Consider the following 18,207-nt stretch of genomic DNA (forward strand, 5'->3'; position numbering starts at 1 on the left):
GGAGGCATTGAGTCCAGTAGTGGCATCAGTCATCGCTGGAGCAAGGATGCGACCCAACAAACTGGTCATGAAGGCCCTTTCTGCACTGGAGTGACCCTTGAGTCATTGAGGTGGTGGGGGTCGAGGACAAAGGGACGACGGCGAAGCTATTATCCCTGATAGAGAACACTTCACACTCAATGCACGGCAACACTGACAGACTGCGTCAACGTCCATGTCTGAGGGAGAGATAATGCAGGAGGTCCTTCCTTCCTGCTGTTGTCAAACTCTCGACCAGTAGACCACAGAGACACCCAAATGCAAAACACCCATGTGCAGTGTCTTTACCGAGATATATGTGTTAAAATTGAGCATAGCCTCAGTTCTGGCAGGTCACATGCTCAAGCCTAAATTAATGGTTAACAGCAAGCAAGCTGCATCAATCAGCTGACCTCCTCACAGCCTCCTATTGGACAATTGCTTTCAGTAGGCCCTGTTTAAATACACCCTACCCCGGCCTCTATTTCTGCGTCCTCTGCTAGCCTTTCAGGAACCCACCTCCTCCCCAGCTCTTCTATTGTGCAACATCTATCCAGTCCCATGCTACCGTATTATCATTGCCTTTTGATTCTATGTGTTTGCTTTAGTCAGATGTACGTGTTGGATAGCTGAAATCCGTTTGATGCAGCTATAACACGCTATCTCTCCTGTTTATTATCATTCTCGCCAGCTGCTTGTTCACTCTATTTGGCATTGCTAGGAAAGTCAGCAACAGAAAAACATTTATCATTTGTCCCTTACATGTACCAAAACACCCTGTTATATAAATTCTTCACGTCATTTACTTCTCGTGGACACTCGGATCAGAACAGTCGGCCCATGTGCTCGAGAGGAATTTCAGAATCCTTTAAAATAACTCATTATATTCTGCTAAATTTAGACACTGTTAAAATAGGATTTCGTTAAAAATAGACTCTAAACAATCATTTGCACAAAGAAGTGAGGCCTCTAGTGAAAACTTTATTCCCATGCTTTATCCTGTCAATTCAAATGAGGACAATTTGCAAGTCGGATTTTAAGCTGCATCTATTCACATGCAAATCCCGGAGGGAAACAACGAGCAGCTCTGTAGCTCTGCAGTCCAGAAACGCAGACCTGCGCCAGTTCAGTTCAGGCCCATGATTGAATAATCAGGAATCATGTGGTTATCCCTCACCCTTAAGGGAACAAAGGTTGTGATCGTGGCTCCACCCTTGCTACTACTTGAATGTCAACAAGCAGCAGGTTCCTCCTGTCACTAACTCAGAGCCTCGATAAAAACATTTTTCCCTCCATGAAAGGAGTAGCCTGGGAGCTCCCGTTCTCTCCCTCTCTGTCCCTCTCTAAACCAAAGTTCAGGTCAGACCGTGCTATCTCAAGTGAAATGTAAAACAGGAGGCTGGCAGCAGTTGAAGCGTGAACCGAAAGCGGGCGCCGTGATAACACCCGGCCGGTGGGAATCCATCAGCCACTTGGCCGCTGTGAGGTTGACGCTTCAAGTTTCCACGGGGCGCAGAGACGAGCCGAGCGTCTCACTTTCACTCCATGGCTCAGCGCTCCGCTCATCCCGGCGTCCCCATCGCGCTGCTGCTGCTCGGACTTGTTGCAATCCTGCTCCTCACCATCCGCACCGAAGACGTCCGGGAGGCGCCGGGGTTCAGGGTAAGGTCGGTGCTGGGTATTTTTGGATCAGAGTTCGCCTGCGTCGTAAATTGTGGGGATGGCCTTTAGCCAAGTGTCTTAAACGCGGGCGACATGCAGCGAACGAGAAGGTGTCAGAACATGCCGGCTCTAGAGAATCTTTTGACATAATTACCTTCACACACCTTTTTACTCGGCTCAGTCGCTAAACAAACCTTAAATGCTTAACCATGTAAAGCGTGAGTTGACAGAAAATTCTAATTCTTTGAAAGTAGTCTTTATTGGACCTTCTGATAAATAATAATAATAAAAAAAGATCAATTTTCACACATGACTTATAATTTGTATCACTTTTGATGCATCTGGACGTTTTGTGCAATTTATTGCTCCATTTTTTCTTGTTTCAATAAACAAAAACATATATAACCAGCATTTTGTAACCCTCTAAACTTAGTAACATAAAAAAGAAACATACAAAATAACTTCTTTTTATCACGCAGCAATGAAAAACTCACAGATGGAACTGGTGGGGTTGAAGAGTTACTTTTTAGTTGTTTGCTTCATTTTTTATTTAGTGTTGTGGTAGGCATGGCCTTTGCTTGTTCAGGCACAGGTGGGCCTTACATTTGTCACAGTACACATGGGAGAAGTGCTTGCATCTCTGTCGGGTTTCCCATGTTGGGAGATGATCAATGCGATCCTTTCTCACATCAAGGGGCACATGAGGTTTGCCTTTTGCAGGGAGGAGTTTTTCCTGTTTCTGGAGAGGATGGTGGTCTGCCACACTTGATTTTGCCCTTTGATGCACTTGTGAGAGCGGTGCCAACAGCAGCTTGAAACCTTTGCAGGGGCATGAGTTTCTGCCTGGTCATCAGTATTTTCTGGTCTCTTCTGTAGAGGTTCTATGCGTTGATGACTGCCACTGCGACAGTGTGCTATTGTACATGTCCCAATATGCTTGTACAACCCCATGTGCAAGAACATACCCAAAATTTGCCCAATTTCTTTAGCAGTTGTGTTCACTGACTCTCCTTCCTTCTGCACACTGTATTGGTATGTTTGTTCCGCAATTTCCTGTAGCATTTCATCAGTCACAAACCCTTTAAAATACATATTGTATCTTTATATTTATATAATGCTGGTCCAACATTCAACAAGACATAGTATCAATGCAGTAACTATTCCTATTGAAGTTTCGGTAACAATTTGAAAGTTTTTCTTACTTTAACTTCTTCAAAATTGCCAAAAATATAGCTGCCATGTTGGATGACTCGAGTGGAGGCCCTCTGGTGCGTGAGTTAATGAATCTGGTGGATTATCCGTGCACTGCATGTATCTGATTGTATTCATCAGATTACACCGGAGGAAATAATAACATAAAAATGTAGAGGTCTCAAAACCTCATGCATCAAATATAATACAAATGGCATCACAGGGTTAAAGCTACCATATTGTCAGAAGCATTCACTTTGCACATGTATTTGAAGTGACATCCCATTCTTGATTCATAGAGTTTAATATGATGTCGGCACATCCGGTGCAGCTGTAACAGTTTCAATTCTTCTGGGAGGACTTTTATTTATGGGAATTTTTGACCATTTGCAAGCACATTTATGAGGCCAGTCACGTTCTTCCATGCCAAACTGGCTCATCTATGCCTTTAAGGACCTTGCTTTGTGCACTGGTGCACAGTCATGTTGGAACAGGAAGGGGCCATCCCCAAACTGTTCCCGCTGCTGAAGCATTCACAGTTCCTGGCAACCGCCAAACCCAGATTGGTCCATCAGATTGCCAGATGGAGAAGCTTGATTTGTCACTCCAGAGAATGCGTCTCCAGATGCAGCGACCTTTACACCTCTGCATCTGACTTTGCAGTGCATCTGCTGATGTTTGGCTAGGATTCAGCTGCAGCTTAATCTGAAGGCCACATGACGTTTGGAGGCCTGTAGCCACTAACTCTGCAGAAAGTTGGAGACCTCTGTGCACTATGCACCTCAGCATCCTCTGTCATTTTACGTGGCCTGACACTTTGTGGCTGTGTTGCTGTTGTTCCCAGTCACTTTCCCTCAGTTATAATACCTCTGAGAATTGTCTGTGGAATATTTAGTAGCGAGGAAATTTCCCAACTTAATGGTTCACAACGTGGTTTATTTCTCTACTCAACAAGTAGGCAACATACATGAATTATGTGGTATATTTAACCACCTGCTTTGTTTTGTAAAGATGTTAAAGTTGTTCTGTTTGTGGATACACACCATTAGATATGCTGCCGTTACAACATCATTTGTTTCATCGTATCATTTTTTTCTTTTTTTTTATTAAATAATGACTTGAAGCAACGGTATGTGCAAATTCTGGTCTGCCTAAGAGAATATACATTTGTATATTCAAATCACCTAATTATTATTACAGGGGTGCCAAAATGAAAACTGAAATGCAAACTTAAAAAGAAGTGTGTACTCAATAGAAATGGTGCATGTAGGAAAATGAGATGCAAAATGGCCTTTTTGTATACAAACCATCATTCAAATTGAATTCGTAACATATGGCGCCATTTAAGCCGTAACTTTTTGAAATATAGACACTTTTCCACTCATGTGACTGGTGGCTGAAGGGCCAACAGACTTTTTTTATTTAGAAGACCAATATTATTCAAGAATTAACCATGCATGGAGATGCCGCTGGATTTAAAGCATTGACATATATTCACATTGAAAAATATTTATACAACCCAAAACATAGCTATATTATAAGATGTGAAACTTTGTATTACGGTGATTCATTCACTTTGTGTCTAATAATTGCAAAAAGAACCACAACAAAAACTCAACTGAAAAACATAAAAGCCTAGAAAGCCTACTGCGGCATTGTTTATTGCTGCACAGGACAGTGTCAGCCTTTGTTACCCGTTTCCTCATTTTTGTGTTACCAGATTAATATCTCATGTTTCCTCTCCTAAGTATAACATACTGTAGCCTCCCTGCCGCTCACTAACGACCTGTGAGACCAGACACAGAAAGGCACAAAATTGCTTTCTGACTTATTTTGCAGAGATAAAGTCCCAACAGTCCCAGTAGTGGATGAAACCAGGACAAAGCAGACCATTAGAGCTCCTCATGATTTTGGCAAGTGTTGGAACAAGTCTTTACAACTGGCTGCACAGCAGTAATGAGGAAGTACAGTGTTATGAGTAATAACGGGTAGCGTGTCCACATGATGTTCAGCTCTTGAACTGATTTGAGTGGCTGCGACTTTGAAATTGCCTGTGGATGAATGTGCATATTTATTTATCTCTGCAAGTGGATTTGTGTGCGTGTGTGTGTTTCTTTCCTTTGGGTGGCCGGTCAAAAGCCTTTTTGCATGGCTGGATTTCAGCATTTCGACACTTTCATTTAGAGCTGCAGTGGTTTGTGACTCTGCATTGTGGGGAAGGTGGAAACGCCGCCATGGCAACGTGTCTTCAATCACAGGCTCTGAAAACGGAAGAACTACAGACTCACACGGCATTTGCTAAAAAAAAAAAGGATCCAAAACTAAACTAAACTATATAAGTAAAAAAATAAATAAAATATTGAAGTAATTCTAGAAATGAAGACTCCCTTACTTGTGTTTGTGGCCTTGTAGCTGATAAAAAAAATCTTCAGAGATCTGCATCTCAATTGCGCTGAACGTCTCATCTCAGGGGCATTTAAGGAATTCCTTTGAGACCTCTCTCACATAACTTTAGTCATTTAAAGGAAGGAGTTTGAAAACTCTTTCTCCCAGCAGTCACATAGTTTGGCGAGCCAGTCATCTGGTCGACATTCAGTGAAAGTGGAAACCTAGTCAATAGATAAACGGCTTTCAAAAGTGTCATGGGGGAAGACCTTGTTCCAGCACTGACACCAGAAAGATTAATATGAATTGTAAGTTAGAAAGTTAGCCAGTAAACTCCCTTAAAAATTGTCCAAAATGTGCTTGGACACTTGTGTAATATGAAACCCAAAAGACTGAGTTTGAAGACTGACGTCGTCCAGTTTGCTGCAATACAGATGTCCTCTACCAGGATTGTAAACCTCCGTCATGTTCCTTTTTGTCATTAACCGCATTCATGTTTCCAAAGCTCTTGCTGAAATTATACTTTGTGTAAGCTTTGCTGCGCACTCAATCTCATTTCACTGTATTTACTGCTCTTTGTTTTTTCTTTGCATTTTTTAACTCAATGCAGTATGGGATTGTCCTGGACGCTGGATCTTCACACACAGCTTTGTATATATACAAGTGGCCAGCAGACAAGCAAAATGGCACAGGTGTGGTCACCCAGCACAGTGAATGCCACGTTAAAGGTAAGTGTCAGCCTCGTCTCTACCACAATAAAATGTTTTGCATTTTAAATACTATACTAGACAATACCAACTGCAGCCAAGATTCTTGGTAAAATATTTCCTTTTTTCTTTTGCCCGTATGTTCCACGCATATTTTGCTAGTTTTGCGTTTGACGTCGACATAGCTGAAATTGAAATTTAGTAAAATGAGGAACTTGTGAACCAACAATACAGAGAAACATACGCTGATCAGACACAACTTTAAAACCACTGAAAGGAGAAGTCAATCACATTGACCATCTTGTGACAATTCAGTTTTGTGCTAGGAAACGGCATTCGTGTGGCTGTTACACGGACATGTCGTGTGTATAACCACACACTGGCGCCATGCCCATCGAGCAACTGGTGGTTCAGTGTCTTGCTCATGCACACTTCATCGCGTGGGTCGCACCGCTAACCCTCTGGTTCATGGACAACATGCTCTACCTGCTAATTCTGTTTCTATGGATGACAAATGGCTATCCTCCTGTGCTGCGGTCCTCCCATCCTCCCATCCTCCAGAGCTTGTACTTCAGACTCAAATCTGTGGGAGGAAGCTGGAATAGCAAGATAAAAGGCACACAGTCATAAGGACAACATCCAAACTCAGCACAGAAAGGCCCCGGCCAACAAGAGTTGGAAACCAAAACCTCCTTTGCTGTGAGGCCACAGTGCTGACCAGTTAATAACCATGCTGCCCCCAGTCAGAATTGTCTGTTGAATATTTAGTAGCGAGGACATTTCTTGACTGAACTAATGTATATAGTGTGTATGTAGCGTATTTATATTTATGTTGCAGAGGTTTTCAGAAGAGTATGCCTTTAGTTCACTCACAGTATAACCTCACCACCACTATGGATTGGTTATTTTGTAAGTGAGCAATTAAAAACATACTGTGCTTTATCAAACGCAGTCTGTGAAAGCTGTTTCCTGTAAACGTCATCACATCTCTCATTGTTAACAGCAGCAGAGACATTCAGCAATCACGTGCAATGTCAGTCAGTACGTTTCCATGCACATGAAAAAAAATAAAATTATTGCCTCAATCCGACTTTAACTGGACAACTTAAGCGCATGTAAACACATTATTGTGACTAAAATCATAATTATCCGACTAAGACACCCAGATAATGTGATTGCAAATCGATTTTCCATGACGCTGGCGTATGACGCAGCCCAGGACAAAAACATAGGTAGTCTTATCTGCACCACAGTCAGTGCGCACATTACGTGCAAGATTAAAAAAGCTGAATTGTTATCCATAGTTCAATTAATCTGTGCATGTAAACGCACTGTGTGCGATTTCTGAATTTCCCCATTGTGGGATGAACAAAGACTTATCTTATCTTTGTCTCAGGACACTTCTTTCCCAATTTTCCTGAACATGATGTTTTGAACTAGATGAGTCCACCCATGGTTTTGTTGTCCTCATAAGTAACATGAAGTATGGATGCTGGTAACAGTAAGGAATACTATTTTACAGTCTGATCAAGAAAAGTAGTGACTTAATTCGTATTTATTCTTATTTATTGCCACGCCAAGGCCTGAGTTTACCGCCAGCTCAAGATGTTCTCATGCGTGTGAGAGTGTGCCTGATTGGCATCATGATACGCATGCTGCCCATGGCAACTAACCGACAACATGATTCTACAAGCTGATTATGCAGTCCTATGTGTTATTTTAGATTTTTGTTGTTCATCACTCACTCAGGCGGAGGGATCTCTAGCTACGTGGACCAACAGGGAGCAGCGGGGCAGAGTTTGGAGGCTTGTCTGGACCAGGCCGTGAAGGACATCCCCAAAGACAGGCACCAGCTCACACCTGTGTACCTGGGAGCCACAGCTGGCATGAGGCTTCTGCAGTGAGTCAGTGCGTGTATCTGTCTGCCTGTGTGACAAGCCTGTCTGTGTTTATTTTGCGTTGTGTCTGTGAGAATGTAGCGTCATACATTTTGGCACACTCACACTCTTGCCGCTCATTCAAAGCTTCCACACACAAGCTCTTTCATTGCAGTTCATGCAACATATGGGATTATGCAGTGATTAAATCACACACACCTTATATTAGTCCAGTTTTGCCTTGGTGACAGCTTTGCACACTAGTGGCAGTATGTTAATCAGCTTTATGAGGCTGTTCCCTGGACAGGATTTCAAATAATAAATGACAGATAGTGTTGGCATACAGCCTCATTGTGGCCTCATTCTATCCATATTATAGCACAACGTGAGTGAAGAACATGAAAGTTCACCATTACTTGAAGACATGAAGTACAGTGAGTCTGGAAAACTTAAAGGAAGTTCAAAATATCAAATGTCAAAAAAGGTCTCTAAAGACTCATTGGATTAGAACCCAGATCAGTTTTACCCTGAGTCTCAACGTCAATGGTTGGGTTTGGATCGGGCCTTTATCGTCACATCGCTGCCAAGAAACCACTACTATAATAAAACTATCTAATGGATATATAATGGCTATTAGATTAGTGAATTTCGGACTATATGAGATGCGGAGGAGAATGCTTGATGGCGTCGGGCTCAAATTCAAGGCACAGTTAAGCCGTAAACGACAGTCTGGAGCAACATCTCATTTACTCAAAGACGGACCAACATTGTGCAATATGTTTAGCACGACAGTGATCCAAAATACACATTCACAGGTTCAGCGAGCTAGAGGAACTTATGCGTCAGACGACCTGGCCTCTACAATCAACTATCTAAAGCCGGCTGAGATGATTTGGGATGAGTTGGACAACAGAGTGAATAAAAATCTCTCAACAGATGCTCAGCATTCACCTGGAAACCTACTCAAAGTTCTTTTGTTACTTTATGTTTGAGCCACAGCTAAAGACAGCTAATGTTCCTTACGAAAAATTGTTAAATTAGCTAAGGCAATACATCCGTTTTTTTTAGGTCAAGATTTTGTTTGTCATGTTACCGTAAAAGAAACTGTATGTGCAGACACCTGGATTCACAGCAATTGTGCCAACATGCTGATGACTCATCACCACTCCACTGTTAATTCACCATCCTTTTGTTTCTAACAAGCCACGCAATTCTACGAAAAACTAAGAATGTCCTGACAGCACAAAGGAGGAAGTGTGACACTGCGTTCAGGCGTGTGGCTAAAATTACAAGGTGGCACTGGTGTTGGAAATGCAAAACTGCAAAACAGGGACAGGCCCCAATCAGTGACAGTTGAGAATGGTTTAAATTTATGCAAATGTAAGTATTTGTGGCTTAGCTTAGCTGCCCAGTCTCACGCAGACTCCGTCTTAGGAGCATTTGTAAGTAATTTCGTCAGTCTCTTGGTGTCCGTAAAATGTTGGCACAAATGTGACTCCATACAATGTACAGAAATTTATCTTATTTTAAGCTTTATGTAGTTTTCCAATTCGTGTTCTTCACCGTTAATAAATACGAACATGAATGTTTGATGACAGGATAAATCCGATGATCTGCTAAAAACTGAACAAACTGAACACCGATAACACCCTCACTCTATTCCTCAGCACCGGCAGCACTACTGGCCAGAGAATCGTTTGCTGATTCATCTTTAGAACATATTGGTGGGATTTGGGCAAGTTTAACATGGATGATTTAGCTGATACTAACAGCTGCTAGAATCCCCCAAGTGGTGCGGGTGTAGAGAGCTAAGAACAGCAACTCTGATTGAAATATAAAGAAGTAAGTGAAGGATTCTGTTTTAAGCTGTCTGTCTGGGACGAGTCAAATTTACGACTCTCGTGGAGTCTTCTGGGCTACTTTAAATGATGAGCTTGTGGCCTCAGGTCCTGCGGGCAAACATGTGAAACACATTTCAAGATCATGTCTACAGGAAAACTTTGGTTTGTTGAATTTTATAGCTTAACAAGCCAGGGATAAAACATGAAGCTTGGGGCAATCAAATATTTGTGCAGAATACCTCCTGGTGAGACTTGTAAATTAAAACATTTTGGTGAAATTACATTCTTGTTGCAGTATTTCCAGCCAGGAGCAGTCAAATCAGATTCTGGAGGAAGTGGGCCATAAAATCCAGTCCTACCCTTTCGACTACCGCGGAGCAGCCATACTGAGCGGTCAAGAGGAGGGAGCGTACGGTTGGGTCACTGTCAACTATCTCCTGGAGAACTTCATTAAGGTACCCAGTAGGAGGAGACTAAAAAAGCTGCATAACCCCTGAGACAAATAGTGAGGGAAATTTTCTCACTTTGTTTTCTCAACTTGTTTGTTTGCAGTATGGTTTTGTGGGACGATGGTTACGCCCTGGTAGGCCGACAGTGGGAGCCCTTGATTTTGGTGGGGCGTCCACGCAGATAACATTTGTCACTCAGGAGAAAGTGGAGGACAAACGAAACCTGATGAAGCTGCGTCTCTATGGCCAGGAGTATTCTCTGTACACACACAGCTTTCTGTGCTACGGCCGGGACCAGTTCCTCAAGAGACTGCTGGCTCATATCGTGAAGGTAGAGTGACATGCAGTCTTACAACTGAAAGCAAAATGAAACATCCTCTTCCTAACAATATTTTGCCAAAGTGGACTTAACTGTTGTGTATATGCTGCATTTAGTACAAAGTGATCAGTTTTCTCTGATCAGTTTTCCCCATGCGGCACATTAACTGTCAGGCACAAATGTAGACACCTCCAACATGATCCAGTTTAACAAAACCAGACTAACTAGTTAAGATAGATTTTAATGATCTTCACAAGGAAAACAATATGTTGAAAACAATATAAATATAGTACAAATATAAATGTTGTAATTACATTTCATGTGAAAGTAAAAGTTTTAACATATTCCGAAATAACTAATAAAGTAATAAAGAATATAATAAACCAAGCAGTAGTTTTCAATTTCGAAATTTAAGTCTTCTGTTTGAACTCTTTTACAATATCATGGTGGTATAACAACAACACAATGTTCCCAAGTTATGCAGAAGTTATTTGCATTATTATTGCATTATCGCATTGTCATTTGCATGTTGCATATTAAGTATGTTACACTACAGAATTGAAACTTACTCTAATGTTGAGAATTTGTATTAATGCATGAATGATGCATGTATTAAAAATCAATATTTAGGAATATATATATATATTTTTTTAGAAAGGACTTCAGTTTTCTATTTTAAGTATTGAAGTGAGTACAAAGCAAGCTATACATATGTATATGTATACATATATATATATATTACAAGTAAAGCATCAGTATGACACTGTCCTCTGGTGGACACAGCATGTAATTGCAATTTTAATATTTATGGCATTTTACAAAATATTCAATCATCCAAAATAACTAAAACTGATAAGACATTGGATATTAGTGGAGTACTAATTATTGTATTATGTAAGGCAAAGTTATAATTGTAATTATTATCAACTGTGTCTCTCTGTCTCTCAGACTCAGGGCTACTCGGGTTCAGTCTCGCACCCCTGCTATCCTGCAGACTACAATAGGACTTTAAAGCTGAACAGCATATTCAACTCGCCATGTACATCAAAGAACAAACCCGACTCCTACAACCCTCAGGCTTCTTTGACAGTTCAAGGCACCGGACATTATGAGCACTGTGTGGGTAACGTGTCCAAGATCTTCTCTTTCGACAGCTGTCCCTTCTCGAAGTGCTCCTTTGACAGCGTCTACCAACCAAATGTCACCGGTAGCTACATGGTAAGAAAGGCTGGATGAAATGCACCTGACATCAGTGACATTTTAGATCTGTGATGTAAAAGTCATTTAAGTTCAGGCGCTACACACAGCCCAATTTGATCTCAAGTGGGCTGGATCAGTAACATAGCACCAGCAGCATAATGATCCAATAAAAACGACAACTCAACGTTTTCCCTTTGTGTAAAGAAATACATTATGAAAATGTTAACATGTGTACATTAAATTCACTTTTTATAAAACATTTTGCGAACAACATGAAATTTCAGCACATTACTGCCATCTGCTGTTTACTTTTAGGTCTCAGTGTTGTGTTACGTTCACAACTCTTACTAAAATAGTGCAGGTCTTAGTGGACAAATTGGGAAAATAGCAATTATACTTTTATTGAAAAATTGCAGTGAAAGTCACCTACGTAATTTTCACACTTTTTATATTCATCTTGTGGACCAGATTTAACCCTCTCCAGAGCATATGTTTGACGTCCCTGTTACATTAAAGGTCAGTCTCTACACAAAAGATTCTGGCTCACTGTTACAAGAGGTGCTTAGATTCAAATTCATCTATTTAATCTAAAATTGCATCCTCTTAAAACGCAGTATTGTTTTAAGAGGATTATCAGTCCAATTTCTTGACTGGGATCAGTTGCCAGGCAACTGGTGAAAAGTTGTGAAGTCCATTATATACTGTGAACACAAGTATAACAAATAAAGGAAAGGAAAGGAAAGCGCCACTCAACAATGAAAATCAAGGCGAGATGTGCAGATAAGGCTGCTTCTTAAACTATACCGGGCACACAGATAAGCCCACGTAGGCTGGTGGATTCAAGTCCACAACCTTCTTGCTGTGCGGTGGCAGTGTTACACCCCTGCACCACCACACATTTGGCTGTCGGCATCGTTTTTGTTATTGCATCAGCAAAGTTTGCTGCTCTCTCGGCCAGGTCACTCTCCTCTGTATGCTATGAATTGCCCTTGACTAAATTTTGTGTTTCCATGTCTCCAGGCCTTCTCTGCATTCTTCTACATTCACTCCTTCCTGCAGCAGATCACTGGGATCTCTGTGAGCTCCCCGTCGCAGTTGGAGTCGGCGGCCATAACGGTGTGCGGCAAGAGCTTCGATGAGGTAACGCGGTTACATTTTTGTGCTTTATTTGTCCATGACATCCAGTGGCGCAGTCTGAATTAGAAATACTGTACATCTGGGTGAGCGGGTATCGTCTGAATTCGAGTCACTTCGTCGTATTTCTGTTCCAGATGAAGCTTCTCGCTCCAGAGCAAGTGTCTCGTTTGCAGGACTACTGCGCCTCTTCTGTGTTTGTCAAGATCCTCATGTTGAGAGGGTACGGGTTTGATGACACAACTTTCCCTCAAGTGTCTTTCCAGAAGAAGGTAATTTGTCTTTACTTAATAAAATTTTAAAAATCCATAAATATTCAAAATTTGCACAAATATTTATTGTTACATAAATATGTTTGTTGCTCGTACTGCAGGCTGGGGACACGTCAGTGGGTTGGGCTCTGGGCTACATGCTGAGTTTGAGCAACTTGCTGCCTGCAGAGGACGTGTCGCTCAGGAAGGCCCTGACCACGGGGGCCTGGGGGACACTCATCTTTCTCTTTGTCCTGCTCCTCGCTTGCGTCCTGATCTTCATCTTACTTCGAGCTCGTCATAGGAAGAGGAAAGAAGGCGGTGAAAGCCCCATCTAGATGCAGCAACAATGCACAGCGCAGGGAGGAATCAGCCTCACACTGAGGATGTTTTTCATATATATATTTCCTCAGTGTTAGGGCAATGCAGCAGACCAGCCATCCTTAACATAGAAACTGCACTATATGTCCACTGACTGCAAAGAGTTTACACGTGTACAAAAATGGCTGTACCTCTTCCACCTTTCAATCAATACATAAAATGACATAAAATTAAAATGGATAATTTAAACATGGTTTTCTTTTTTTAAAATGTTGAATCCAAAGTGCTGGCCAACAGAGCCAACAATATAAACAATGTGATTATGACGAATGCTGTCCAGATGTAGAACTGGCAGTGCAGGGAAAGTCTGAATGTAAGTTTTCTTTTCTTAGAAATTCAAACCAAGTTTTGGAAGAACAGAATGTAAAATGGGGGCAGCACAGTGTTGTGGTGGTTAGCACTGATGTCTTACAGCAAGAAGATTCCAGGGCCCGAGTCCAGACTGACTGGGGCCTTGTTCTCCCTGTGTCTGTGTGGGTTCTCTCCCCGTACTCCAGTTTCCTCCCACCGTCCAAAGGTTGTTAGGTTCACTGGTGATTCTAAATTGTCCAGAGATGTGAGTGTGAATGGTTGTCTCTCTCTGTCCTGTGATAGACTGTAAACCTGTCTACCAGGGCGTAACCAGCCTTTTTACATGTAAAGAATTAATGTTTTTATTTGTATTTGTATTTTAGTGTGGACTGACTAACTTTAACAGATAGAGATGTACAGATGTGATTTTTTTTGTGTGTTTTTTTTTGTGTTTTTTTTTTTTTTTTTTTGTTAATATTTGTGTCTGGTCTCTGGGTATATTGAAGTAGCTTGGATTACACTTTTCAAAAGTGCCACACAACTGTTCTTAGGAGCAACAACAATAACAAAAAAAATAAATAAATAAAAATACACAATGATTACTTAAAGACTTGTGCATTGAGTTCCTAACAAAACTTACATCAGGTTTGTCAAAATACTTACCTCTCTCTTTTCACAGGGTTTAATGTGCATTCATTTATTAATGTTAAACGTGTGAAAACGTGTGAAATATTACCAAGATCTACACATACTTACGTTTTGGGTCATTAAGTAGCATCTATCAGAAAAAAAGTTATTTGATTGGCATTTCTCCTTCCCATCACCATCATTTCCATGCTGGTTGGGAGTTCGTCTTCGTATATATATACCCCTGATAACTGAATAAATATTTTTACAGGGAACCTAGTGTATATAGTGGCTTTCCTTTCTTCTTTTTTCAGCTAATTATGCTTCTTTCTGAAGCCTCTCAGTAGGACTACAACAACCAGAAGGCTTTTCTCCGATAACATCCGGTATAATATCTTGGCCTTCAGTATAAACATACATAGGTTTCTTTATTTAAATAAAGTGGGATAAGTAAACTATGAAAATACACTAAACATACATCACATTATTATAGTGATTATTTTTATTATTGCTGTTATCGTCTTTGGATTTCTACACATTTCCCAACTAAAGCTGTTGTAGTATGGCGATAATATCTTTAATCGTAATTTATTTTGAAGGTTCGTCCTGGAAGTGATTTTGTTGTCGCTGGTGCCATCATGGCGGTACAGGCGTGAAGTAGGGCTGCATCTTTCAGTTGGAATGACTTAAAACTCTTTCATTTTCCTCCGCATTACATTTCAAACGCCCCACCGACGTCCTGGGGTTCCTACGTTGACAGACACGGAGCTTGTGGAGAAAATCCGAGCGTTTGCTTTGTTGGTTGCTGTGCTAGTGTGGCTGAAGAGGGGCTTGGAGATGTGCACACAGACGAAGGCTGCGGCTCTCATGGCCAACATACCGCAGGCTGACATCGACCCGTCCGGCGTGTTCAAGTACGTCCTGATCAGAGTCCACAGCCGAGAGGAGGGAGACGACTCGGAGGTGGATATAGTCCGAGGATACGGCTGGGCTGAGTACCACGGTGAGTTTGGAGCTAGCTGTAGCTAGCTACAACTAATACAGTTCAATACAAAACCCCTGCACCAGCTCATACTGTACGTACTGTGTGATTACTCACAACAGAAGCTCCGCTTTAAGAAATAGATCCTGCACTTCGGCTTATTTTGACGTTTTCTTGTTCAAGTCTGTGCAGTGTGTTATTATACACGGATCAGCCACAACATTAAAACCACTGACAGGAGACGTAAATAATATTGACCATCTTATGAGGATTCAATGTTCTGCTGGGAAACTTTTGGACTTGACATTTGTGTGCCATAGCTATGACACTCCTTGATGGCAGCAGCCATCCTTAGTAGGATGCAGCCTGACACAGACACGCACGCAAAAGCGGTTTAGGAACAACTCAATAAACATGGAAAAACAGCACAAGGTGTTGACCTGGCCTCCAAATTCACTAAATCCCAAACGGATCAAGTATCTGTGGGATCATCCACAGAGGCCCCTCCCCTAAACCCATAAGACCTAAAGTTTCCAAACATCTTGGAGAACAAACCACAGATCTTCTGTGGATGTAGGCTTCCTCAGATTCTTTTGCCCCTTCACTGCACACTCAGTGATGTTGAGATCAGGCCATGCAAGTCATGAACTTGGCTGTATGTTTGGGGTCTTTGTCACGCTGCAGAATAACTTTGAAGACAATGCATGATGGATAAGTATCTACCTGTATTTCTCAGCATTGAGGACACCATTAATCCCCAAATCCCCAACTCCATTTGCAGAAATGCAGCCTCAAACTTGCAAGGGACCTCCTCCATGCTTCACTGTTGCCTGCAGACACTCATTATTGTAGCTCTCTCCAGCCCTTCGGTGAACAAACTGCCTTCTGCTACAGACAAATGTTTCAAATTGTGACTCGGTCCAGAGCACCTGCTGCCATTTTTCTGCACCAACAGTTCCTATGTTTTCATGCATAGCAGAATCTCTTAGCCTTGTTTCCATGTCAGAGGAATGGATTTTTGGCTTCCATGAAGACCCCTGGTGGCCAGGTTCTCCAGATGGGTGTACCTAGGTCTCATTGGTTTCTGCCAATTCTGAGCTGATGGCACTGCTGCACATCTTCTTGATTTCGAAGGAAAATAAACTTGATGTGCTTCTTATCTGCTGCACAAAGTTTCCTTGGCTGACCATTATTAGTTTATATTAGTTTAGCACTTTTTCATTTTCATACAGTACTGTGCAAACGTTCAAACGTATATCAATGTCCAAGCAATTTCTGAAACGTTTTCACAGTAGAAACAGTAGCGTCTTCTATGTGTGCAAGATAAATGGTTCTAACAAGATAAATATCAGCTTTCAGTATCTTTGTAATGCAGGCAGTGCATAGCTTAAGTTGAACATTCACACTGACACAATAAATACTAAAGCACAGTTATGCTTAGACCAGCATTATAAAACTATACAACAGGAATCAGTAGATATGTTTTTTATAATTGTCATTTTTTATTGTGTGTCGTTGCTTTATGACAAACATAAAACAAACACAAATAGATCGGGGTTGTTTGGCCCTGGTTTCGACCTCTCAAATTTTTCATGACATCCAAACCACAAATCAACAATGTTTAATGCCTAATTAACATGTTACATGTCTGTATTTGTAGCTGATATCTATGATAAAGTTTCTGAGGAGCTGGAAAAGGGCGGCCACCTGGACTGTGAGTGTGTCGGAGGAGGAAGAATCAGACATGATGCCCAGGCTAAGAAGATTCACGTCTACGGATACTCCATGGTAAGAGGATCCTGATGATTAAAGTCTGAGGTCAAACAGAATGTGTGAAAAATACTTATTCTTGTGGTGTTCGCCAAATCCTCTAACAGTGATGCTTCATCTTTTACTACAGGGATTTGGAAGAGCAAACCATGCAGTGACGACTGAGAAACTGAAGGCTCGGTACCCAGACTACGAGGTGACCTGGGACAATGAAGGATACTGAAATTAAACAAGACCATCCTCTGCTGGAAGCCTTTTTCTTTATTATTTTTACTGCCATTAAAACACAAATCAAGCCTATTGTGTATTTTGGAATTTAAATCATTTATACATATTGTCAGTTTTGCAGAAGTTTTCGCTGACTTGTTTTAAAGTCACACAGCCTCATACATTTTGACCTGAAAATCACCAATATGCAACTTAAAAGTTCCTTCACACTGCATGTGTGCGTAAAAATGACTCAAAACATCAATGGGTAGTGGCACGTGGAGATCGACAGAGACCAATCAAACAAATGATGGCAAATTTTGTATTAAGAGCGCGCTGTATGTTGGAAAGTGAGCTGTACTTGCTTTGTCGCGATCTATATTTCATAAATGCTTCTTGAAATCTGTTTTTACGTTGTGTGTGTTCCCTTGTTGCAGAGCAGAAAGATGAAAACACCCCATGCCATTTCTTATCATAGTTTATAGTATCTGTGTTACAATAAACCACTAAACTGTGAACCTCAGATAAGGTGGCATTTGTTAAATGTGGGTTGATAAAAGCAAATGAACATGGTGACCTTATAGACAACCAGTGTGCTGAAGTGTTATACAGTATATGTGATACACTTGGGAGAATGTACTTGTAGCCTGGAAGACACCTTGAACCAACACAGCTTTTATGGTGGAAAGTTGAGTTGGGCACTGATGATGGATCATTCAGGCCAATCAAATCACTCTGTGCCATGGAGTTGATTCAGTTTACAACAGAATTGCTCTGATTGGTTGTAGAACTATCCATTTGTCTGGATTGATGATATTAGACTGCTGGATATAAGTGAATCCATTTATGTTATGTATTTGCCATAACTGGGTGAGATTTAACCAGATCTAACTCCCACTCCTTGTAGTCTTTTGA

The 18,207-nt window shown here is 41.3% G+C and overlaps 2 protein-coding genes across 2 annotated transcripts; both read left to right on the top strand.

The window, feature by feature from the left end:
* The first annotated feature begins 1,178 nt into the window (after positions 1-1,178).
* Positions 1,179-14,314, top strand: entpd2b (ectonucleoside triphosphate diphosphohydrolase 2b). The gene is made up of 9 exons (XM_047570734.1): positions 1,179-1,680; positions 5,867-5,984; positions 7,713-7,863; positions 9,977-10,136; positions 10,234-10,461; positions 11,398-11,667; positions 12,670-12,789; positions 12,921-13,055; positions 13,157-14,314. Exons 1-9 carry the CDS (start codon positions 1,564-1,566, stop codon positions 13,370-13,372), a joined length of 1,515 nt encoding a protein of 504 aa, XP_047426690.1. The 5' UTR covers positions 1,179-1,563; the 3' UTR covers positions 13,373-14,314.
* A 637-nt stretch (positions 14,315-14,951) lies between these two features.
* On the top strand, positions 14,952-17,698 carry phpt1 (phosphohistidine phosphatase 1). Its single transcript, XM_047569794.1, has 3 exons — positions 14,952-15,336; positions 16,976-17,103; positions 17,216-17,698. The coding sequence occupies exons 1-3, from the start codon at positions 15,171-15,173 to the stop codon at positions 17,306-17,308; spliced, it is 387 nt and encodes a 128-aa protein (XP_047425750.1). The 5' UTR covers positions 14,952-15,170; the 3' UTR covers positions 17,309-17,698.
* Positions 17,699-18,207: the final 509 nt, after the last annotated feature.

The sequence above is a fragment of the Mugil cephalus genome, chromosome 19, assembly GCF_022458985.1.
Source record: "Mugil cephalus isolate CIBA_MC_2020 chromosome 19, CIBA_Mcephalus_1.1, whole genome shotgun sequence".
Classification (NCBI taxonomy): domain Eukaryota; kingdom Metazoa; phylum Chordata; class Actinopteri; order Mugiliformes; family Mugilidae; genus Mugil; species Mugil cephalus.

What these genes read in the sequence shown, in the direction of transcription:
- entpd2b (XM_047570734.1), top strand. Translation starts at nt 1,564, where the DNA reads ATGGCTCAGCGCTCCGCTCATCCCGGCGTCCCCATCGCGCTGCTGCTG. An exon ending in GCTGGCATGAGGCTTCTGCA is followed by an intron (nt 7,864 to 9,976) that starts GTGAGTCAGTGC and finishes TTCTTGTTGCAG; the next exon opens with TATTTCCAGCCAGGAGCAGT. An exon ending in GCGGCAAGAGCTTCGATGAG is followed by an intron (nt 12,790 to 12,920) that starts GTAACGCGGTTA and finishes TTTCTGTTCCAG; the next exon opens with ATGAAGCTTCTCGCTCCAGA.
- phpt1 (XM_047569794.1), top strand. Translation starts at nt 15,171, where the DNA reads ATGTGCACACAGACGAAGGCTGCGGCTCTCATGGCCAACATACCGCAG. An exon ending in CGGCTGGGCTGAGTACCACG is followed by an intron (nt 15,337 to 16,975) that starts GTGAGTTTGGAG and finishes CTGTATTTGTAG; the next exon opens with CTGATATCTATGATAAAGTT. An exon ending in ACGTCTACGGATACTCCATG is followed by an intron (nt 17,104 to 17,215) that starts GTAAGAGGATCC and finishes CTTTTACTACAG; the next exon opens with GGATTTGGAAGAGCAAACCA.